Source organism: Megascapheus bottae, chromosome 9 (assembly GCF_031878675.1).
Source record: "Megascapheus bottae isolate mThoBot1 chromosome 9, mThoBot2.hap1, whole genome shotgun sequence".
Classification (NCBI taxonomy): domain Eukaryota; kingdom Metazoa; phylum Chordata; class Mammalia; order Rodentia; family Geomyidae; genus Megascapheus; species Megascapheus bottae.
The window spans coordinates 457,049-482,152 of record NC_143517.1 but is presented as its reverse complement, the minus strand read 5'-3'; the positions used below and the strand labels follow the sequence as shown (position 1 = coordinate 482,152).

The 25,104-nt window shown below is 35.4% G+C and overlaps 1 protein-coding gene and 1 pseudogene across 2 annotated transcripts in view; one reads left to right on the top strand and one right to left on the bottom strand.

Moving 5' to 3' along the window:
• Positions 1-1,832: 1,832 nt before the first annotated feature.
• The window catches only part of LOC150058673 (coiled-coil domain-containing protein 144A-like), a 36,662-nt gene continuing 13,390 nt past the window's right edge, over positions 1,833-25,104 (bottom strand). For both annotated transcript variants that reach the window (XM_090338794.1, XM_090338795.1), the window contains 6 exons: positions 15,879-16,016; positions 12,319-12,389; positions 11,220-11,313; positions 4,073-4,363; positions 3,667-3,872; positions 1,833-2,663 (listed from right to left, as the gene is read on the bottom strand). In XM_090338794.1, coding sequence (XP_090194920.1) covers positions 2,525-2,663; positions 3,667-3,872; positions 4,073-4,363; positions 11,220-11,313; positions 12,319-12,389; positions 15,879-16,016 — 939 coding nt within the window. In that variant the 3' untranslated portion in view covers positions 1,833-2,524. The remainder of the gene's footprint in view (positions 2,664-3,666; positions 3,873-4,072; positions 4,364-11,219; positions 11,314-12,318; positions 12,390-15,878; positions 16,017-25,104) is intronic.
• On the top strand, positions 16,413-18,170 carry LOC150058674 (mitochondrial calcium uniporter regulator 1-like; annotated as a pseudogene).

The window sequence follows — 25,104 nt, the reverse complement described above, 5'->3', positions numbered from 1 at the left end:
TTCTCTGAACAAAAATGGCCTATAGACACATAAAGAAATGCTCCACATCTCTGGTCATAAAAGAAATGCAAATCAAAACAACTCTAAGATTCCACCTCACTCTAGTTAGAATGTCCAGGATCAGGAAAACGAATGACAACAGATGCTGGAGGGGATGTGGCCAGGAGGGATCACTACTACACTGTTGGTGGGAGTGCAAACTCGTTCAACCACTATGGAAAGCAGTATGGCAGTGCCTCAAAAGGCTAAACATACAACTCCCCTATGACCCAGCAATTCCACTACTTGGCATTACCCAACCATCCAGAAACAAGGGCATACCAAATCCACTCGCACAATAATGTTCACTGCAGCATTACTCACCATAGCAAAGATATGGAACCAACTTAGATGTCCCTCAGTAGATGAGTGGATCAACAAGTTGTGGTATTTGTACACAATGGAATTCTATGCTGCTGTCAGAAAGAATGACATCGACCCATTTGTTAGGAAATGGAAAGATTTAGGAAAAAAATCATATTAAGTGAAGTAAGCCAGACTCAAAGGAACTTAGGCTCAATGGTTTCCCTCATTTGTCATAATCAGTAGAAACCTTGGGCTCTACTAGCAGAGATCTGCAATAGAGCAAAACCTTGATACATAAGGCCATATAGTATGAAGGTAATTGAAAGGACCTCCAGGATATTGAAACAAAAGCCATATAACGAATGACTGTTGTCCTTAATGTACTATGTTATCCCTCATCTCCTTTGCTGTCCCTTGGGTATCTCATATTGTTACAGTATCTCACTTTGTTATCTGATGTATTGAATTTACTTGTATTTGGTTATCTGAAACTTGATAGGGAAGGGGGGAAAACCAATACGTGGAGTGGGTGGTGGGTGGGGGGAGGGTAATGGGTACCAAGACATGTAAAAGGGTATCAATGTATGTGAATTAATGCACCTTCTATCTGGCAAATATCATGTAACCCTTTTATTAATTACAATAAAAATATATAAAAAAGAAAAAAAGGGGGTTATTCTTCAATTTTCTTTTGGGGGGGAGGGACATGTATGAAATTTGTGTCTCCACTAAATTCAGGATCCAAACAGTTTAAAAAGTCTTTCTCCTGCAATCTGGCTTTGCCGTTTTTCTAATCAGTTTGCTTGATTGAGCAGAAAAAAAAAAGCTGGTTGAGCCAAGAGTGGCTCTGTTTACCAGGAGCACAGTGCTGCCTAGGAGGAGGAACTTCCACTATTACAAGGGGGCAGACATCTGGCTAAGCTACCTCTGGGAAAGCCTTTGCCCTTATGAATGATGCTGCTGCCAGCACTACTTCTCAGGCTCCAGTTGGTTTGGCAGGGTCTTTGCCAGCAGTCAAGGTGGTGGGTGAGGGAAATCCTTCCCAATGCCATTCTGCGAGCAGAACTGGAGACATCTCCATGGATTTACTCACAAATTGCTATATTTTCTGGTTCTGTGTAACTGGCTGGTCTGTGCCACAGCCGGGTGACAGCTCTGGGCTCAGGAAGGCTCTGTCTGGCTCTGTTTGTAGGTGGCAGGTCTGCACTGCCAAGAAGCGCTGTCTGCTCAGGTTCTGGAGGGATGCTTTGCCTCCAGTGGTTTTGAGCCGCTGGCACTGCTCCACACTGTCTTCTTACACTGGTTTCCTGCCTTTCTTGTCTCTGACTGAGATCTCTGTGGTACTTAAGTTTACATAGGATCGACCTTTGGTATGAAGTTTCCCCTATGATGCTAGAACTGGTATCTTGGCAAGAGCTCAGAAAGACTCACACTGAACCACTGCCATCTTCCATCGATCCAATTATCTTTATTTTCCATGTAAACTATTTCACAAATAATGAATAGAGTAGCAATAAACTATCTTTGGCTGTAAACATTTTACAAAACTTGAAAGATTATGTAATAAATTAACAATGAATTATATATTTTTACTTTAGAAAATCACCACTCTTTTATATTTAAAATAGAAGTATTTTTATAATTTTTTTACAAGTTTAATTTATCAAAGGTATGAGTGTTAGATTCTCTTTATTTTCAAGAACCATTTGTGGTTGCATGCTTAGGCATTTATCATTTGTGGAAATTGGACTGTGCAGGAAAAGTTCAAAGTTTTTTGGCATGCAATCAAGCCAAATTCATTTAGAAGTTAAGCCAAAGTGCATTAATCTGGTTCATTAAACTGGTCATAAGCATTCATACTCTGAGCTTTTAAAGAAGTTCTATATGTGTAATGTAAGTTATATATAAGTTAGAGTTGCTGAATAGTGTTAAAATGAGTATTTCTTGTAATAATATGCAAACTTTTAATATTTTTTGTTTTTCTTCTTTATAAAAACAGATTATTATGACCTTTATTTAGCTTATTTAAGTCAACAAGCTGACTCAGTAATTCACCAATAACAATATCAGAAATTGTAGAGAAATAGAAACTATAGTCAGGTCATGATCTCTACTGGAGGCTGTCAATTTGGAACTGTTAAATTTTCTGTTGGAAAATGTCTGGAAGAACTTCTTGGAATTAAAATTTATCATTAACACTTCCAACAAAACTAGAGTCTAGAATAAGTCCTGTATGATCAGTGCTGTCTTGGCAAAATCTGTAGCGCTGTTTCTCTTGAAGTAGTTTGGTCTTGGCCTCTAATAGCTTTGCATTAGTTCTGTGAACATTGAAAAAGGAAAATAACATTAGAAAAGGGAAATAACTCCTTTATGAGTTTTAAATGACTTACATTAAGAAATTGCTATTGGGGCCTGGAGTTTGGACTAGTGGTTTTCATCAAAAAGTTCCTTTACATTCTTAGTTAATTCCCAAGCAGTTTATTTTCTTTGAGGCTATTCCCAAAGGAGTTGCTTTCCTGATTGTTGCCTCGTTCCTCTCATTGTTGACATATAGGAAGGCAGTTGATTTTTGAGGGTTAATTTTATACCCTGCTACCTTTCCAAAGTTTTGAATCAGTGCAAGCAGCTTGGGAGTGGAGTCTATAGGGTTCTTTAAATACAGAATCATGTCATCTGCAAAGAGTTTCACTTCCTCTTTCCCTGTTTGGATCCCCTTTATTCTTGCTTCTTGCCTTATTGCTCTGGCTAAGAATTCTAATACTATGTTAAAGAGGAGCAGAGAGAATGGACATCTTTGCTAACTGTGGGTTTGTCATACACAGTAAATGGAATTTTTTTTAAAAAAACAATCACCTTTCTACCAATGAATTATATGGGACCCATTAAGATAATAATTCAGAGTACCAGCATGCAGTGAGTATGAGATAGTGGAATTGATCAAAATCAATGAAAGCATCTCCTTAGGCAATTAGCTCACTATGTAGTTACCAGAGTACTGGACATTGCACCATTTCTGTCTTCTATATCTCCACACATTACTGAGAAATTGTTTCTTAACTTTTTTGCAAATTATACTTTCCTAGCAGTGTAAATCATTCTCTATGTCACAAGTTTAAAAGCTATGTAGAAATGAAAAAGGGAAGAAATACAAACTATTTTGGATTAAATATTAAGATAATTTTCATTTATTAACCTTTTACAAAAATATATTTTTGAGTTAACCATTAGGTACCATTAATCCTGAAAGTGTTTCATTGAAAATATGCTTTAGAGACAAATTAATGAGTTTAATTTATATTGTATGATTTGAATCTGACTCACTTGTTTAGCTTACTTGACAATGAGTTTCTAATTTTAGTTTCTTTTAGGTAAAGTTTCTTATAGTGTTCACTCTCTACTTTACTAGAATCTACTTGACATTTCATTTTGGAGAGCTCAGTTTCCAGTTCATTAATTTTCACTTCTGTATGATTTTTTGATGAGGCATCTCTTAACTCTTCTATCTTTTCCTGACATGCTGCTTGTTTCTACAACAAAGTAAAAGGGTATATTTTAAGAACAATAATAACTTAAGCAATTGTTGTGTATTTTTATTTTTAAACAAATGTTACAAAAATTTGAAAATAGATGTAACAGTCAAAGTACTTATTATTAAGAATAACTTACATACAATACTCACACCTAAAACATAATTTGGTCAAAAATGTCAAGTTTGTTATAAATTGACCTGCAAAAACAGGTTGACTTGTGTCAATTTTTCTTCTAATTCCTGTTTAGTTCTATCTTCAATTGTCTGCTTGTATTGTTCCACTTGACCAAGTTCTACCATATTCTTTGCCATATAATGTTTGAGGTTCACAATTTCTTCTTCTAACTTTTTTTTGTCCTTCTCAAGTGTTTTACACTTCTTCTGGACACTGGTCATAGATAGCAACTCATGCTGAAGTAGTTCATTTTCTTGATGTAAATGTCCACATTTTGAAGTTTCAATTTCCATTCTTTCTACAAGACCACTGTTCTGTGTGAATAGAAAAGTGTATTTTGGTAAAAAAGAATTTTTATATTGGGTACTGGTGGCTCACACGTGTAATAATAGCTATTCAGAAGGATGAGATCTTCAAAGCCAGCCCTGGAAGAAAAGTCTGTGAGACTCTTATCTTCAATTAACAACCAGAGAACTGGAAGTGGTTCTGTAGCTCAACGTGGTAGAGAACTAGGTTTTTTTCAAAATTTTTTTTTAAATTTTGAAAGATCATCCACTAGACATACTAAGCTTTTTGAACATGCAACTTATATAATTTCAGATTCTCTGACAGAGCACTTGTCTTGAGCAAAAAAGTTCTAGTACAGTTCTCAGGCCTGGAGTTCAAGCCCCATGACCAACAAACAAACACAAAAAAGAATCTTTAGGTTGTGAATTGTCTTGTAAAATCACCACAGACTTTGATATTGTAATAAGGTAGAATTTCTTCCACCCAGGCTGACTTTGAACTGTGACCCTTAGATTTCACCCTCCTAAGTTATTATAGGCATAAGCCACCAGCAGCACCCAGCTTAGATTGCATTCTTAAACTGTGCATTCTTACGCTGTGCATACTTATACTAGAGTGCATTCTTTTTTTTTGCCAGTCCTGGGCTTGAGCTCAGGGCCTGAGCACTGTCCTTAGACAGTACCACTTTTGGCTTTTTTCTATGTATGTGGTACCAAGGAATCAAACCTGGGTCTTTGTGTATGCTAGGCAAGCACTCTACCACTAGGCCAAACTCCCAGCCGGAAATTGTGACTTTTAAGGCTAAGAAAGTTTCTCCTTTCTAAGCAATATTGCTACAGTATTGGGTAGAAAAAAATGCCACACCAAGAATTGATCTATAGCTGTTCCAAATAATTGCCACTCAATAAAATACTGAATGTTCAGTATGTTATTGAAGAAACAAAAGGGAAAGAACTAGAGATAATGGTAGAAGTAAATGGAGTACATAAAAACCCTATGCAAAGAATCAGTTAAATAAAAAGATAACCATCTTTTGAAAAAGAGAGAATAATTGATAGTAACTTAAATAGCACAGAGAGCTTCAGGAACAATGCCCATGTCTACAATTCAAGCCTACAACTGACTAAAAAATAAGAAATATTGAGAAGAAAAATAAGATTGATATCCTTTAGCCATTTGACTGAAAGAAGGAAATGACCCAAATAAATTAGAGATTAAAAATGGGGATATCACAATAAACACAAAATCTAGATCATTTGGGAATATTTCAAGTGGACTTGAAATGAAACCTAGCTATATGTGACCTACAAATCTAAGCCAAGAATATATAAACCACATAAGCAGATCTACATATAGTCATGCATTTGAAGCCATTCTTTTATCAAAGAAAAGATTTGATAAGTTCCATGCTGAATTTGACCAGACTTTTAAAGAGTAATATCAGCCATCTATGAGTTAAAAAAGAACAGAACACTACTAAACATTATGTGAATCTACTATTACACTTATGAAACTGAAGACAGAAAGACATATATATATGTATATATACATATATATATTCACACAAAAGAGGATTATGGACCAATTTCTCTGGTGAACATATACAAAATAAGCATATAAAAACAAGGTATACCTCAGTGTAATAAAGGGCTATATAGGATGAATTTACAGTGAATATCATTATAAGTGGGGAAAACCTGAAACCATTTCTTGTATAGTAAGGAGTAAAACAAAGATGCCAACTTTCTCCATGTCATTTCAATATAGCACTGAAATTCCTATCTGGAATAATAAGGCAATAGAAAGAAACCAAAGGGATTCAAAAATAAAGGAAGAATTCAAATATTTCAATTTTATGATGGCATAATTCTATCCCTAAACTCTGATGCTTTTACCCCAAAATTGCTAGATCTAATAAATATAAGTGTAATGGGAAACGGGGGAAAACAAGATGAGGGATGGGCGGGGTGAGGGAAATGGGGACCAAGACATGTGAAAGGGTATCAATGTATGGGAATTAATGCACCATCTATCTGGCAAATATCATGTAACCCTTCTATTAATTACATTAAAAATATGAAAAAAAGAACAACAACAACAAAAAGAAAATGTAATGGGAAACAAGATCAATGTATAAAATCCAGTAGCTTATCCATTTATCAGTAGTTCTTTTACTTTGTTGTTGGGGAAATGTATGGAAGGGTTACTGTTAATGTTCATCTGGTTATGGATATATTACTTCTTTTTTATTGTATTTCATTGTCGGGGTAACGAATAGAGAATTTAGTTACATTTTCAGGTAGTGGGTACATTACTTCTTGAACATTGATACCCCTTTCTCATGTTTTTCTCCCATTTTTCCTCCTCTTACCCCCTCCTAATCATTTTGTTTTTCCCTTTCCCTTCCCTATTTCAATGAAATAAACGTATATACAATATACTAGGGAATACAGTAACAACATGAGATAAACCATAGAAGGGAAAAAAGAGAAAGGAAATAACATAGTACATTAAGAACAACAACCACAAAGATAAACCTCTTGTTTCCATATCCTAGAGTTCATTTGGCTTAGCTGCATCCTAAATGGCCATATGTACATAGCTTTTGAGATAGTGTGATCCTCTGTTAGGAGAATACTAGATGTGTATTAATTGTTAGTTACATTACTTCCTATGCTTTTCTCCCACTTTCCCTCCTTCAACCCCTGTTGTGAGTAGATTTTGCACAACGATGTTCAGTGCAGCACTATTTACCATAGCAAAGATATGGAACCAACCCAGATGCCCCTCAGTTGATGAGTGGATCAACAAAATGTGGTATTTATATACAATAGAATTCTATGCTGCCATCAGAAATAATGACATTGCCCCATTTGTAAGGAAATGGAAAGACTTGGAAAAAATCATATTAAGTAAAGTAAGCCAGATTCAAAGGAACATAGGCTCAATGGTTTCTCTCATTTGTAATAATTAGTACAAAACTTGGACTCTCCTAGCAGAGGATTACAATAGCTCAAAACCTAGATACATAAGGCTATATAGGATGAGACTAAATGAAAGGACCTCCAGGATATGGAAACAAAAGCCATATAATATGTGATTGTTGTTCTTAATGTACTATGCTATTTCTCATGTCTTTTGTTGTCCCTTGGTTATTCTCATATTGTTATAGTATCTTACCTCGTTATCTGTTATATTGTATATATATTTGTTTATTTGAAATAGGAAAGGGAAGAGAGGAAAACAAGGTGAGGGGAGAGGTTGGGGGGAGGAGAATGGGGACAAAAACATTAGAAGGTGTATCAATATATGTGAAGTAATGCACCTTCTATCTGGTGAATATAACTGTAACCCTTCTATTAATTACAATAAAAAAGAACTTAAAAAAGACAATATGTTGGAAATGAAGTTTACTATTGAGGGAGGAGGGAAAGTGGGGAGCAACGAAGGAGGGGGTAAAACTGTTGGACAAGAAAAAGAAAAATAAAACAAAAAACAGCAATAATGGCAACTGAAGAATGTTGCATTTTTTTTCTTGGAGATCATTTCATAAAATATTATTTTATATAATCAAATTCACATAGCAATTGCGTCCTTTTCCTCCACTCTTATGCATAGCCTCTTTGGTATGTTAATGTCTAGGATCCTATATAATTTATCATGTCCCACTATGACTTTAATATTATTTAATTAATGGTCTCCTTTCAAATGAACCTTTTCAATAGTGAAGGTTTTTCTTTTTTAAAACCTGAGATTAAATTCTATATTTCCAATAAAAATTGGAGGATAATCAGTACTTTATAAACTCATTGTGCTTCTCAGAAGTAAGTTCTAACAATGATCACTCCTTCCCTCTGTTCTCCGGTCTCATTTTGTTTTTAATGGTAGAAGCCCTTTCTGTTTAGTTCCATGCTTTTCACAAATTCTTTGTTCATTTTTTTTTTTGATGGGGAAAGGGAAGTCACAGGGCTTGAACTCGGTCTGGGCACTGACCCCAACCTCATCAGCTCAAGGCTACCACCCCTATCCTTGAGGCAAGCCCCACTTCCTGTTTTCTAAAGGTTATTAAGGGTCTTAGGTCCTTATGTGCCTGGGCTGGCTTTGAACCTTGATCCTCAGATCTCAGCCTCTTGAGTAGTTAGGATTATAGGCGGGAGCCACTAGGCCTGTGCCCGGCAAATTCTTTGTTTTTTAAATCTTAATTCTGATTGCCTAATCCACAAATTTAGCCTTGACCCTTCTGCTGAGATAGTTTAGACTTCCTTTCTTCCTTCTAGTTTTTTTCCTCATAGTTTGTCATCTGGTGTGCATTGATTCTGTAGATAGATAATTTTATGAATGTGATGTTGATTCTGGCTCATAATTGTGATTTTTCTCACTTGGGAAGCAGGGCAGATTTCCTCATGGGGATTTTTCCAGCATTTTTGCTCTTTATTTCAATGTACTTCAAATTATGTATTAGTTTATCATTTTTTTGCCCTTACTGCCTTGTGGCAGTAAGATTTTCCTGAACTTTCTCAGAAAAAGCACATTCAATCATAATGTCTGGAGAATTCAGTCAACTTGAGTCCTAATATGGACTCTCCAACAAAAAAGTTGTGTATATCATATATAGAAACCCAGGCAATCACTGGTTCAGGGACTCACGATATATAAACTAGAAGTTAGGTTATTCTGATCAAGTTAAAATTGGCTGAAAACTGTTTCGGTAAATTTTTCATTCCGAAATAGACTTCAAGATGGCTAATCTTCCTATGTTATATTGCTATTTTTTCTTTTTTCTTTCCCTTCCTCTCCTCTCCCTTCCCTAGTTTTTTCTCTTTTCCACCTATCCTTCTTCCATTTCTTTCATCCCTCCTTCCCTTCCTTCTTTCTTTCCTTCCTTTCCCTCCCTCATCCCTCCCTCCCTCCTTCCCTTCCATCTGTGTGTGTGTGTGTGTGTGTGTGTGTGTGTGTGTGTGTGTGTGTCTCCGTCTCTCTCTGTTTATTTTTCCAATTTTTCCTCACTACCAGGACATGAACTCAGGACCCCCAAAATCTCACTCAGCCTGCTTACTTCTGACTTGCACCTGATCACTTGGGTCATGTTTCTATTATGGGTGTTCACTAGATAATTAGAGATGGCGTCTTATAAACTTTTCTTTCTGATCTTCTGAGTAGCTATAATTATAGTCATAAGCCACTCACACTTGGCTGTGAATTTATTTCTTTTGAAGAGATTTTTCTGGTGAAAGTATCTCATTGATTCTAAATAAGTTTGATAAGATTTAAGCACTATTGTAATTTTCATCATGTCAGTATTTGCATGAATATTTTTCAATTCTTTTACAATCATATTCAAATTCAAATGTTTTGAGACCCATGATCTTTCTCTTTCTGTAATAAAACTTACTATTGTGACTTGAGAAAACAAGGTAGGAGGATCAATCAGTTAATTGTTCCAAGTTAAATTTTTCCATGGAAATATTCTGATGTTAATTCCTATAAAGGAAGCATGGATGACAGGAATATTCAATTTTGTTTGAAAATATATGGTAAATATGGCTTATGTCACCATATTGACATCTTGAAAAATGTAATGATATTTTCTCAGATTGGAAATCTAGGCATTTAAAATAATAATGAACAAGTAGTGTGCTGGTGCTCACCCCTGTACTCTAGCTACTCAGGAAGCTGCGATCTGAGGATAGTGATTCAAAGATGTTTGGGGTGTGAAGGATTGTGAGATTCTTATCTCCATTTAGCCACAAGACAATCATAAATGGCAGTGTGGCTCAAAGCTAGTCTTTAGCTCAAGATCTTAAGGAGAGTGCCTATGCCTGGCCATGAGTTCAAGCCCCATGATCTATCTATCTATCTATCTATCTATCTATCTATCTATCTATCTATCTATCTATCTATCATCTATCTATCTATAGATAGATATGGCATATCTATCTCTGTCTCTATATGCACATACATCTATACTAAACAGAGGTGTGTGTGTGTGTAAAAAAGTTTCTGAATGCTAGGAATGCTAGCTTAACCTGTAAGATCTTACTTAAGCAAGGTGCAATTTCTTCCTTTTTCACTGTCAATTTTATTTTATCCAAAGAGAAAATCATTTTCGCAAGATTCTTTCATAATGAATATCATACTAATAATTCTTTCTCAGAAATCACAAATAATTTCTTAAAATTTATTTGGACTACGAGAAAAATCAGAATTTTAAGGAAAATCTTTCAATTTATTGCAATTTTTAAAGTATGGCCATTAGCAGGGACTCAAAGTTGCAAATCAGTGTGCACAGCATTGTTCAACATTATTTAAAATATCCAAATTGTCTAAAGAGCCCACATTGTCTTCCATAGAAGAATGGGTTAAAATACTGTATGTAAACATAGGATTTAGACTGTCAGAACTAGTTTGTTAATTATCATGTGTGTGTGTGTGTGTGTGTGTGTGTGTGTGTGTGTGTGTGTGTGTGTGTGTGTGTATTTGCCTGGATGATGTCCCTGAGTTTTTGTTTGAGGATAGCATTCTAGCCACTTGAGCCACAGCTACATTTCCAGCCTACTTTTTGGTAGTTAATTGGACATAGGAGTTTCATGGACTTTCCTACCCTGGTTTTTTTGGTTCTGTCTCTGATCTTTAGATCTTAGCCTTCTAACTAGATAGGATTATGAGCACAGCCACCTGTGCCTGGCTTGTTTATTATCTTCTTCAGTCATTAATTTTATGAACTCAGTAAATTGTTCCATAAAGAAGAATTGCCATATGTCTAGTAAGTAATATCACCATGATCACAATGACTATTAATGAGATTTCACCAAGTAAAATATTTCTATATACTAAACTAAGAAAACTTCCTTCTTAGTATAACAGAAATTAATATGGACTTACCAAATTTTCACTTCCTGAAACTTTTTTCATCTGTTCAATTTTCTCTGCTCCATCTTTTAATGTACTTTTTAATTTGAGAATTTTAAGTTCAAGTCTAAAATGTATATTTTGACATAATTATTCTCATAGAAAAATTTGAAATGTCAGATAATGTCTAAAAACTGTGTGCAAATGCAGTCACAACTTCAGTGTATATCCTACAAAATTTAACAAAAGTGAGGTAAAGTGTGGGTTGGGAAGGATAAAAGAGAATGTTAAAGGGATCACATTGATTAAGACACGTAGAATTCATAGCTGTTGTATGGCAACTACTTTGTACAACTACTTAGAAATGGTTTTTAAGGCTGGAAGTTTGGCCTAGTGGTAGAGTGCTTGCCTAGCAATCCCAAACGCATGCACAAAGGTTCAATTCCTTGGTATCACCTACATAGAAAAAGCTGGAAGTGGTGCTGCAGCTCAAGTTGTAGAGCTTTAGCCTTGAGAAAACCCAAGCACAGTGCTCGGCCCTCAGTTCAAGCCCTAGGACTGGCAAACAACCCCCCAAAACAAAGAAAATGTTTTAAAAAATGAAATAAAGAAATAAAAGATAGAAATCACTTGAATTCATAAAAATTTGACAAGTATATGACTTGATAAATGTCTCTAATTCTATTTTTTGCCAGCCCTGGTTTGAATTTAGGGCCTGAGCTCTTTCTCAAGGCTAGAGATCTACCACTTGACCCACAGCCCCACTTCCGGCTTTTTCTATGTGTGTGGTTCTGGGGAATCAAACCTGGATCTTCATGCATGTTAGGCAAGCATTCTACCAATAGGCAAAACTCCCAGCCCTTTTACCTATGTTTTGTGGATGATTTACAACTTTAAAGCCAAAAATTCAAACAGTTTGTTGTTCTTGTTTCTTTCTTTCATTCCTTAGTTTTGCAGTGCTGTATTAAATTCATAGAATGTATGAACTGTACTCCTGAGGTATATTCCCAACCCTAAATTTCATACTTTAAAATGAAAGTTTCCCCAGTCTTTATATAAATGTATTTTATCATAACTGTTATTCTTATTCAGCACTGCCTATTTGATTTATTAGTGCCCAAAGTATTTATACTTTTGTATTTGTTTTTGCATTGTCTCTGCATAATGCTCCATGCTTTTATGTAGCTCCTGCAATTCCTGCAACTAAAACAAAGAAAAATATTTTAGTAATAATTGGAAAAAAGTAGGCAGTTTCTGAATTATTTTCTGCTAAAATTTTACTGGAATATTGACATTTCTTATATTATTAAGTATGAAGATTTTGTGTTACATAACCAAAGATTAACTGAGTTACTACATTAGAAATGTAATTGCTTGAGTATTTTAAAGTAACACAGTCTAAATTAATATGATCGTGGCTATAGGACTGCAACATATTATTTTTATTTAAAATTATGTTCATAGACACTCAGATTGATAATATTGATGGAACAAACAAAAGCAACAATCCTATATAGTAAGGATTTATATTTTATAATCCTAAACCTTCTCATCAAGGTTGATTTACAAACTTCACAAATATAAATGATCACAACTACACTGTAGATGCTAATACTCATCACAGTTATATACATATATAAACTCATATATATGCTATATACGTGTTATAGATCACTATGACAGGCAATTTGTGCTAAGTTGCCTGACTGTCAAGTTGAAGGGAAATAAAATTGCATTTTACATTAATGTACAAATAATGTTCAAAGTGGCATTATTAATAACAGCCTAGAGGCACGATTATCCTAAAACCCATCCACGGAGGAATAGGTATCTGAATGTTATGCAACAGTAACATTCAGAAATTGCAATAAATAATAAGAAAGGATTAATTTATTATACAAACTAAATGAAAATTTTAATTCCTGAATTTCTGCCCCACCAATGAGGTTGAATAAGTTAACTTCATTATGTCTTAGTTTTGGCATCATCAAGTAGAAATAATAATATCAACTACCTTTCTGAAATGTTGAGAGATAAAAGGAAACAGTACAACTTAAGCACTGATCTACTAGCCTTAGGGATATTATGGAATACTACTATCAATAGTGATCTTATAACATTTGAATTTTTCAGCAGGTAGCATCAGAATGGCAGAGTTTTTCCCTATAATTTACATCCAGTCATTCTTCACACCACTAATAATGAAAGAGATGGGCCACAGAAAACCCAGAATATATTGCTTAAACTTCCATGGAACTTTTATCTACTTTTGCAGAATAGTATTTTGTCTGCTCCTAATAACTTATAACTTACTTATATCAGGACTAAATGGTGGTTAATTATCTTGGAGCACAAGACAAATTATACCTCCCAGAAGAAGAAATAAGAAACTGAAGTCAAGGCTCCCAAGTCAAACCATTCACAGCAAGAGTTCATAATGGGATGCTTTAGCTAGCACTCTCTTGTGGAGGTGAAGGTAAAATGGAATGACTCAAAAAAAGCTCTATGCAAAGTTTTCAGTTGCTAAAAATTTGCCACACATCTATGAATCACAGTTCTATGTAAGAAAGAATAGAAAAAATGTATTATTTCCATAGTAGGAAATTATTATTTAGTAGAAATATTCTCTTAAGGGATTTAAGATTAAAAATAACTTTAGAGTTTAAAAAGAGCCTTACCATGTCAGAGTCTCAAAAACAAACTTTTTTTAATTTAAATTTTTTTTTGCCAGTTCTGGGGCTTGAACTCAGAGCCTGGGCACTGTCCTTGGACACATTTTGTTCAAGGCTAGCACTCTGCCACTTGAGCCACAGCATCACTTCTGTGTATGTGGTACTGAGTAATTGAACCCAGGGCCTCATGCATCCTAGGTGAGCACTCTACCACTAGGCTATTCTCCTGGCCCTCAAAAAATAAACTTTTAATAGCTTATGAATGATGAAATATCCTAACTGCTGTTATGAAAACACTTTAAATTTATTCTAGGAAGGGATGATATGAATATGATTAGATAAAATTGCCCCTTAGGTAAATTTATTATATTTGGATATGATTAACTCACATACACATGACAGAGTGATCTGAAAGGAAGTGATATGATTTTAGGCAAAGTAAGTGATGATAAGAAAAGGTGAGGATGAGACAGAGAAATCTGTTAATACTTTTGGAAAAAGTAAATTATGAACCAGCTATAAATAAAAATAAGATCAAATAAAAAACTGAAAATGCAGAAAGGATAGCAGGAATAAAGGCAGAGATAGGAAAATCTGCCTAATTAACTCTGAGGATGAACTTGAATTGAAGGGAAATAAAATTTCGTTTGCAACATGCCTTACAAATGAATGTTCAAAGTAGTATTATTAACAACCCAGAAGTACAATTAATCTATGACCCAGCCACTTTCATATATGAATGTTACTCATCAGTAACATTCATAAATTGCAAGAAACAGTAACAAGTGATTAAGTCATTATTCAAGCTAAATGAAAACTTTAAAATGAACTATATTAAGGAAAAGAAGACAGCCAAAAATAATGAAATATATTATACACAGTAATTATACATATTATGCAGAATACAGAAATTTTAGAAATTAAGAATAGATTGGTGTTTTCTAGCCAGGAAATAGATGATGGAGGGTCTAGGGAATGACAGACATGGAAGTAATGTTGAAAAATATATTGAAAAAATAGTTACATGACTGAGTACACAGACACTGAATTTTGTATGCAAAACAGGTAAACTCTATGTTCAGCCATACTGCATCAGAAAAGGTCTAGATAATCACAGAAGCTTGGTACTCTTCTTGTTTCTTTATTTGGGATATCAATACTATTCTTGCTCTATATCTATACTTTTGTAATTTGTCTAAAATGAAAAGGAATGGCCTAATTTATCAAATAATTTGAAAAAACTAAAAATATTTATATTTTCAGAAAAAGGAATAATTTTTCTTCATGTTTTATCAAACTATAAGAAATAAATATATACAGACCATAGGCAAGGGACACATATCATATCAGTGGTAGAGAAGGTGCAAAGTATTCATCAGGACCTGTCTTAAATATCAGAGATGGAAAAAAGAAATAACAAAACACTGGACAAGATAAAGCACAGGAACAGAACACGTATCAAAGCATCTATCTATCGATCTATCTATCTTCCATCTATCTTTTATCTATCTATATCATATATTCTATTATTGACAGGAGAATTGAGAGTACATAGTGATTCGTCTCAAAAGAAAAAATGTCAAACAAAGTATCACCTCTGATAGCTAATCGTTTATGCTTACCTAGCATTGGAATTAATAAGGTAACCAACCTATTAGCATGTCAATGGGTTAAATCAGTGCCCCAAACTACAATTTGTATCATAATACAAAGATCATTTGATCTTCAAAAAATTCAATTTCTATGGAAAATGGCAAGGACCTTTTCATTGTATGAATCATTTTGTATGTTCCTAATTGACTGCTGAAAGCAAGTGAGGATGACTTAAGAATATTGCTTTATTCAGTTGGACAAAAAAACAGCACATTCCCCAAATATCACCTATATTACATAGGGTTTTAAATCCTAGCATACTGTCTTATGTTTATGGCATAGTCTCATATTTTTCACTCAACAGATTTTTGAAATATGTATATACACAAATGTATATGCATGGATTTAGAAAGATTAAAAAATATACCTCTGAATTCATTTTCTCTTTTGACATCTCCATTTCCTTTTGTTTGGAAAGGTGATTTTCCAGAATTTCATTTTGTAATATTCTGGCAGTTTTTTCTTCAGAAAGTTTTTTCTGGGTATCATTTCGTTCCTCTAAAGCCTAGAAAAAAAATTTAAGTTTTTAGTTTCATATCATTTGCGGTGTCTAAAGTCTTAGATAACAACATTATGAAAACCTTTGAAAGATAAAAAACATACAAGAACAAAGCTAGTAGCTTTAGTATGTCCTTCTTTATGGACATTGGATAAAAATGCCCAGGAGTGGGAATCCTGGGTTATAGGGGAGCTCTATGCTTACTCCTTTGAGGAATCGCCATACTGCTTTTCAGATTTAGTGTGCACTCCCACCAACAGTATAGTAATGTTCCTTTCTGACCACAGGCCTGCCAGCATCTGTTGTTATTAGATTTCTTGATAATGGCCATTCTTTGTTTTAAAAATTTACTTTTACTGACAAGGTGATATACAGAGTGGTTACAATTACATGTATAACGTAATGAGTAGATTTTTTGTTGAACATTGTTACTCACAGGAAATTGGAAATGGGAGAAAAATGAGGCAGGAGGTAACCATGAGACTATCTTCAAATAACCACCAGAAAACTCGTTCAAAACAGAGGAGCACTAGCCTTGAGCAGAAGAGCTTAGTGCCCTGGACCTGAGTTCAACCTCTACAACTGACCCCCCAAAAAAGTAAAAATGTAAAATCAAAACAGAAAATGGAAAATAAATGAGAATGGAAAAACAGATTGTAAAACCAGAAGGGCCAACATTAAAAGAAAAAACTAAAAAGGAATACAAGAGATGAAATTTCAAAAAAATTATACAAGTAATCATACAGCTATGGTAAATGGTGCTGCAATGAACATCGTTGTGCTAGTGGCATTAGTATGTCCTTGTTTCTGGACATTTGGGTAAATGCCAAATAGTAGAATAGTTGGGTCATATGAAGTTCTATATTAGTCTTTTTTTGGGGGGGGTCCTGGGGCTTGAACTTGGCTTGGGCACTGTCCCTGAGCTCTTCAGCTCAAAGCTACCACCCAACCCTTGAACCACAACCCCGCTTCCCATTTTCTAGAGGTTAATTGGAGATAAGAGTCCCATGTCTTTTTGTGCCCCAGATATGTTTAATCTTTTGAGGAACTACCATACTGCTTTCCATAGTGGTTGAGTTTACACTCCCACCAACATTTTAGTAGCAATCCCTCTTGGCCACATCCCAGCCAGCATCAAGCATCAGTTGTTAATAGATTTCTTGATAATGGCCATTCTAACTGCAGTGAGGTGGAATCTCAAGGTTGTTTTGATTTGCATTTTTTATGGCCAGTTATCCCACCTTTTAATGGGATGGTTGTTTCTTTGAAGATTTGTTTTGGAGAGATTTATTTTTTCTTAGCTGTAGATATATTTTAGAAGTGAGAGCTTTGTTGTATGGCAAGGGAAGATATTCTCCCACTCTGTGGGCATTCTATTTAACTTGCTAGCTATGTTCTTTGCCATACAGAAGCTCTGCAGCTTAATGCAGTTCAATTTGTCCAAACTTTAGGTTACTGTGTTTCTGGTTCTTTAGTAAGAAAGTTTCGACCTGTGCAAAGGAGACCCAGTGCATCTCTTATTCCTTCTTGTAAGGTTTTAGGATATCTGCTTTGATATTCATGCACTAGTGTCCCTCCTGGAATAAAATGGATTTACTACCCCACAATCAGAAATCGTTGTGTCTGCATTGTTCAAGATTATGGATACCAACATGAATATCATTTACAAAGATATGGTCACGAAAATGCAGCAATAAATAGGGAGCCTGGCATGATGGAACTCCATCTCAAAGAACAACATAGGTGTATTTCACTTCTATAATCCCAGGAAATCATTCTTCAGCAAATAATGTCCAGGATTGGCAATGCAAAAAAGGATATAATTATTTTGGAAAAGAGTGAGTTTTCAGCCCTCAGAGCAGAAAAACAAAAAGTGAATAAGTGATCAAAATCTGCACAGATACCAAGTTAGACTTCAGCCTAGGAAAAAAGCTACGTGAAAGAATTGTATTCATTGAATGAAAGGAATCTACTGGAACTGAGAACAGAAATAGTGGAATTGCATGCCCAGTAAGACCACGCCTTGACCCAGACTGGTAGGAAGATAGGTTGCTGGCCTAAAAATCATACTTGAGGCACACAAGTTGATACTATCAAATATTTAGGTCTGTATTTATGTGCCTAACAGTAGCACTGGGATTTTATCACTTGTGGATATAATAAAATGTGCACTTAAAGAGAAAAAAAATAAATTGTTGGTTTGAGATTTTTCCAATCGTATTTCTTAGACTTGTTTTGATTCATTTTCTGGTCTTTCTCTATAAATCCTAGGTTATCTTCAACACCGGAGATTCTCTCTTCTGCATCGTCTAAACTGCTATCAATACTTTCTAGTTTGTTCTTCATCTCCCTTCCTTCCAGTTGGTCATTTTTGATAAAAGCCTAGCATCTCATTTTAGATTTTGTATGGGCTTATTTACCTCTTTGATTTTGATTTTAGTGCTCTCTTTGAAGTCCTTTTTTTTTAGCTCAGAAGCTTTACTCTCATTGGACTTTTGTTGGAATTCATTCAACTTTCTGTTTTTGTATTCGATGAATACCTCCATTATTCTTTGATTGACTTCTCCACATTCCCGTATATCCTTCATAGTTTCAAACTTCGCATTGATCATTTACCAATAGTATTTATAGAGCATTTAGAAGACTTTCCTCTAGGTTTCCCATTGACTGCTCTGTTGCCTATTTGAGGGCGAGATGCAATTCCTTGATGTGCCAGGTTTCTTGAGTTTCTTGTTCTGCTAATTTGAAAATGGGAGCAAAACTAATACCACATAAGATTACAATTTCAAGATAGTAACAAACCTAGTGCTCTATAGCTGCCAAGACTATAGAGGTTCACAATCTTAGACTAGTATTTTCACTCTCTCTCTCTCTCTCTCTCTCTCTCTCTCTCTCTCTCTCTCTCTCTCTCTCTCTCCTTTTGCGCACTTACAGACAAATCGAACACTACCACTGAACAGTTTTATGACCCCCCAAAACCCATAATCTCTTGTTGATCCAATCATCAACTGAGGGACATCTGGGTTGGTTCCATATCTTTGCTATGGTAAATAGTGCTGCAGTGGACATCGTTGTGCTACTAGATTTAGTATGTCCTTGTTTCTGGATGATTGGGTAAATGCCAAGTAGTGGAATTGCTGGGTCATAGGAGAGCTCTATATAGTCTTTTGAGGAACCTCCACACTGCTTTCCATAGTGATTGAATGAGTTTACACTCCTACCAACAGTGTAGTAGCTGTCCCTCCTGTTCTGGCTTTTTTTCTATGTATGTGGTACTGAGGAATCGAACGTGGGTCTACCACTAAGCCAAACTCACGGTCAATAAGTTCAATGTTTTGAACCTTAGGTATATTTTAAGTAGGAGGCCCTAGTGAAGTTCTTTTCCCACTCTGTGGGCTGTCTATTTAACTTGCTATGTGCTTTGCCATATCTTTCTTTGATTTGTTATGTTTTTGGTCCTTTAATAAGAAAGGATTCCTAGGGTATCTCCTATTCCTTACTCTAAACTTTTCAGGGTATCTGCTTTTTCCTCAAGGTCTTTGATCTATTTGGAATTAATTCTGGTGCAGGTGACAAAGAAGGATCCAACTCTAGCTTTCTGCAGGTGCTTAACCAGTTCTGTTAGCACAATTTGTTTAAGAGGCTGTCTTTCTTCCATACCATTTTTTTTGGCTACCTTATCAAAGATTAGGTGGCTATAGGTCAGTGGTTTGATTTCCAGGCCTTTAGTTCCATTCCATTGGTCTTCAGGCCTGTTCTTGTGCCAGTACCAAGCTGTTTTGTTTACTACAGCTCTGTAACAGAGTCGCAAGTTTGGTATTGTTATTCCTTCAGCACTGTTCTTTCTGCTAAGGGTTGTTTTTGCTATATGGGGTCTTTTATTATTTCCTGTCAATTTTTGGATTCTTTCTTCTATTTCCTTAAAGAATGGCTTTAGCTTTTCACCTTTAACAATAATGCTAGTTGTAGGTTTGTTATACACAGCCTTTATTATTTTGAGGAATGCTCCATGGATTCCTAGTTTCTACAGAGCTTTTAGCATAAAGGGGTGTTGGATCTTGTTGACTGTCTTTTCTTCAACTATTGAGATGATCATGTGATGCTTGTCCTTTCTCCTATTGATGTGATGAATTATATTGACTTGTGTATATTGAACGAGCTTTACATCTCTCTGATGAATACTGTTTGATCATAGTGTATAATTTTTCTGATGAGCTGTTGAAGTTGATTGGCCAGTACTTTGTTTAGAAGTTTTGCATCCATGTTCATCAAAGCAATGTATCATTAGTACTCTTTCTTTGATGACTCCCTGTCTGGTTTGAGATATGTTATGCTGTCTTCATAGAATGAGTTTGGTAAAGAACTTTTGTTTGAGGAGTATTGGCGTGAGTTCTGCTTTGAAGGCCTCATAGAATTCAGCTGTGAATTCACCAGGTCCTAAGCTTTTCTTGGATGGGAGGACTCTTATTGCCACTTCTATTTCATTCCCTGAAATGTGTATGTTCATTTGATATAGATCTTCCTGCTTTAGGATGGCTATGTTATTATTGACTAGAACTTCATCTCTTCTAGATTGTCAAATTTGTTGGCATAAGGTTTTGAAAAATATTCTAGTATGATGTTCTGGACATTGTTCATTTGTCTCATGATATTTCCATTCTCATTGGTGATTTTATTTGGGTGTACCCCCTTCTTTTATTGTAAAATTTGCTATGGGTCTATCAATTTTTTCAAAGAACCAACTCCTGTTTTTTGATTCTTTCTATAGTTTTTTTACTCTAGTACATTTAATTCTCCTTTAATTTTAATATTTTTTCCTTCTACTGGATTTGGGTTTGGTTTGTTGCTCTTTTTTGAGGAGCTTAAAGGTCATCATTAAATTTTGGTTTGAGATTTCTCCCATTTGTTAATGTAGGCTCTAAGAGTTTTAACTTTTCCTCTGAGTAATGCCTTTGCTGTGTCCTAATGGAACTGGTATTTTGTGTTCTCCTTTTTGTTAAATACCATAAACTGTTGAATTTCTGTTCTGAGTTCCTCAATTACCCTCTGGTGATTCTACAATATGTGACTAACACAATTTTCTATATTGGTATTTGTTGTTGAGTTCCAATTTTATACTATTCTATTTTGAGGAAAGAAGGGAATAATTTCAGTGTTTCAGAATTTGTACAGATTTGCTTTGTGCCCTAAAATGTGATCTATGTGCTGCTGAAAAGACCTTATATTCTGATGTTGCTGGTTCAAATAATCTGCAGATGGCTTTTAGGTCTAGTTGGTCAATGCAATTGTTCATTAGGAGATTTCTCTGTTGAGTTTTTGCCTTGTTGATCTATCCAGAGGTGACAGTGGTGTGTCAAAGTCACCAAAATTACTGCAGTTTTAGAGTAAGAAAAGTTGGTTTGTTAAAGATGGGTGCTCTGGCATTTGGATGGTTATATCCTCCTGAAGGAGAGATCCTTGTGTGTGTGTGTGTGTGTGTGTGTGTGTGTGATGGGGCTTGAAATGGGCCTGGGCACTGTCTCTGAGCTCTTCAGCTCAAGGCTACCACCCTACCCTTGAGCCACGCCTCACTTCCTGTTTTCTAGAGGTTAATTGTGCCCAAGCTGGCTTTGAATCTTAATCCTCAGATCTCAGCCTCCTGAGTAGCTAGGATTACAGGCATGAGCCACTGCACCCATCTGGCTGAGAGATCCCTTTAGTAGTATGTAATAACCTTCTTGTTCTCTTCTCACTCATTTTAGTTTGAAGTCTATTTTATCTGATCTGAGGATGACCACTCCAGACTGTTTATGGGGGTCTCTTGCTTGACAGATTTTATTCCAGCCTCTCACTCGCAGAATTTGTTTCTATTTTTGGGCAAGATGTGTCTCTTGAAGACAGGAGAAAGGTGGATCTTACTTCTTATCCAAGTAGTCAGTGTATGTCATTTATTTGGAGAGTGTGTATGTCATTTAATTGGAAAGTTTAGTCCATGGATATTGAGAGTTAGGATTAAAAAAGTGTTTGTTAGTTTCTGCCATTTTATTTATTTTGTTATGTACTATGTGGGGTCAATTCTTGTTATAATCACCTGATATACTTTTTATCTGCCATTTCCCTGTCAATATCATGTTTGTGTTGATTTTCAATGTGTAGAACATCTCTTAGAAGTTTCTGTAATGCTCATTTGTCAATATATACTGTTTCAATGTTTCTTTGCTGTGGAAAGTTTTTATTTTTCTCTCTGCTATGAATGAGAGTTTAGCTGGGTACAGTATTCTTGGCTGGTAGTTATTGTCTTTAGGTCATGGCATACATCATTCCAAGCTCTTCTTGCTTTCATGGTCTCTGCTGAGAAATCTGTGCTTATTCGGACTGGTTTTCCTTTGTAGGTGACTGTTTTTCCCCCAGCTGCTTTATGGATCATTTCCTTAGTATTTATCTTTTGATCTTGTACACATTATGATATGGCAGTGGGATGCCCTTTTCTGGTCTTGTCTGTTTTGGGTTTTAAAAACTACTTTTGCTGGGCGTGGTGGTCACATCTGTAATCCTAACTACTCAGGGGACTGAGATCTGAGGTCAAGGTTCAAAGCCAGTCCGGGCACTAAAGACCAGGAGACTCTCATCTCCAATTAACCTCTAGAAACCAGGAAGTGGGGCTGTGGCTCCAGGAGTAGGGTGATAGCCTTGAGCTGACAATCTCAGGGACAGTGCCCAGGCACAGGGGTAGGGTGGTAGCCTCAAGCTGAAAAACTCAGGAACAGTGTCCAGGCCCAGAATTCAACCCCTATGATCTACAAAAAAAGCTACTTATATCTTGATAGGTTTGTTCTTGTGTTTGGGAAGTTCTCTGAGATGATTCCCTGAAGTATATTTCCAATTCCACTAAGCTTCTACTTCAGGCCCTTCTCAATATGATTAGCCTTAAATTAGGTTTCCTAATTTTATCTTGCAGCTCCTGAAGAGATCTGTCATATTTCTTTGATTTGTTTTGAATCATTCTCTGGTCTTTATAAATTCTAGGCTCTCTTCAATTCTGGAAATTCTCTCTTCTGCATCGTCTAAACTTTTACCATACTTTCTATTTTGTTCATATCCCTTCCTTCTAGTTGGTCATTTTTGATGGCTTGCACCTCTTGTTTTACATCTTGTATGGACTTTTCTTTACCCCCTTGATTTGTATTTGTATTCTCCCATTAAATTCCTTTACTTCAGTTGTTGTATTCTGATTTTTGTTGGAATTAATTTATCTTCCTGTTTGTCAATTCCATGAATTCCTCATTTAATCTTTGATTAGCTTCATCATGTTCATGCATAGCCTTATTATGCTTTCAAAATTTTCACCAGTAACATTTGTAGAGCATTTTGAAGTCTCTCCTTTTGTTTTTTTCATTAACTTCTCTGTTGCCTGTCTATTTTGAGTGGGAGATGTGATTCCTTGACTTGCCACTATGCTTGAGTTTCTTGTTCTGCCCATTTGGAAATGGGAGTAAGACTAATATTAGACAAGATTGGGATTAAAATCCTTAGAACCAACAAAACACTCCATAGCTACACAGACTATAGAGTTTCAGTTTTACACTGATATTCTCACTCTCTCTCCTTTTCTCCTTTTGTACATTTACAAACAAATCCAATGCCACCAGCAAACATAGGTTTTATTACACACAGTTTTATCAATCAGATTCCTATGAGATTTAAATCACTTTGGACCTACAGTGTAATTTAACAACTACATATGCAGTCTGGGTCAACAACATTCAACTATTGATCCATGAACTATGGAAATCCAAGAAGGAGCAAATGACATGCGATAGAAAGGCACAATTAAAGACAAGAGGAAAAAATAGGAGAAGAGTAATATAGGGAAGGAAAGGACTAGCATGAAGATAAGTGAGACCTCAAGTGAAAGAAAGGGAAAATGAATAAATAATAAATTGAAAATTAAAATGAAAAATTAAAATAAAATAGGTATATGAAAGAAGAGAAAAAGAGACCAATAATAAAAAACCCTCAAACTTATGCATATTTGAAGAAGTAATACTGGGACTGCATTAAACTGCAGAGCTTTTCTATGGCAAAGGACACAGCTAGCAAGTTAAATAGAAAGCCTACAGAGTGGGAGAAGATCTTCACTAGCCATACAACAGACAAAGTCCTCATATCTAAAATATATCTACAGCTAAAAAAATTGAATTTCTCCAAAACAAATCTTCAAAGAAACAACCATCCCATTAAAAGATGGACTAAACACTTAACGAGGGACTTCTCTGAAGAGGAAATAAGAATGGCCTATAGACACATGAAGAAATGCTCGACATCTCTGGCCATTAAAGAAATGCGAATCAAAAAACTCTGAGATTTCACCTCAATGCAGTTAGAATGGCCATCATCAAGAAATCTAATAACAACAGATGCTGGTGGGGATGTGTCCAGGAGGGATCACTACTACACTGTTGGTGGGAGTATAAACTCATTCAACCACTCTGGAAATCCATATGGTGATTCCTTAAAAAAGTAAACATAGAGCTGCTCTATGATCCAGTAATTCCACTACTTAAACATTCAGTAGCAAAGACATACTAAAGCCACTAGCACAATGATGTTCATTGCAGATGCCCCTCAGTAGATGATTGGATCAAGAAGATGTGGTACTTACACTCAATGGAATTCTATGCTATCATCAGAAAGAATGACATCGCCCCATTTGTAAGGAAATAGAGAGACTTGGAAAAAATCATATTAAGTGAAGTAAGCCAGACTCAAAGGAACATGTGCTTCATGGTTTCCCTTATCTGTAATAATTATTACACATCCAGTACTTTCCTAGCAGAGGATTACAGTAGTTCAAAATCTAGGTACACAAGGTCATATAGGATAAGAGTAAATGAAAGGATCTGTAGGATATGGAAACAATACCTTTACCTTATGTAAATGTCCTTAATGTACTATGTTATTTATTTCCCTTTTATTGCCCTTTGTTTAATCTCATATTGTTAGTGTATCTGTCTTTGTTTCCTGGTATATTATATATATGTTTGTTTATTTGAAATAGGAAAAGGAAGAGAGGAATACAAGATGCTTGGGAGGTGTTAGGGGGAGGAAATGGGGA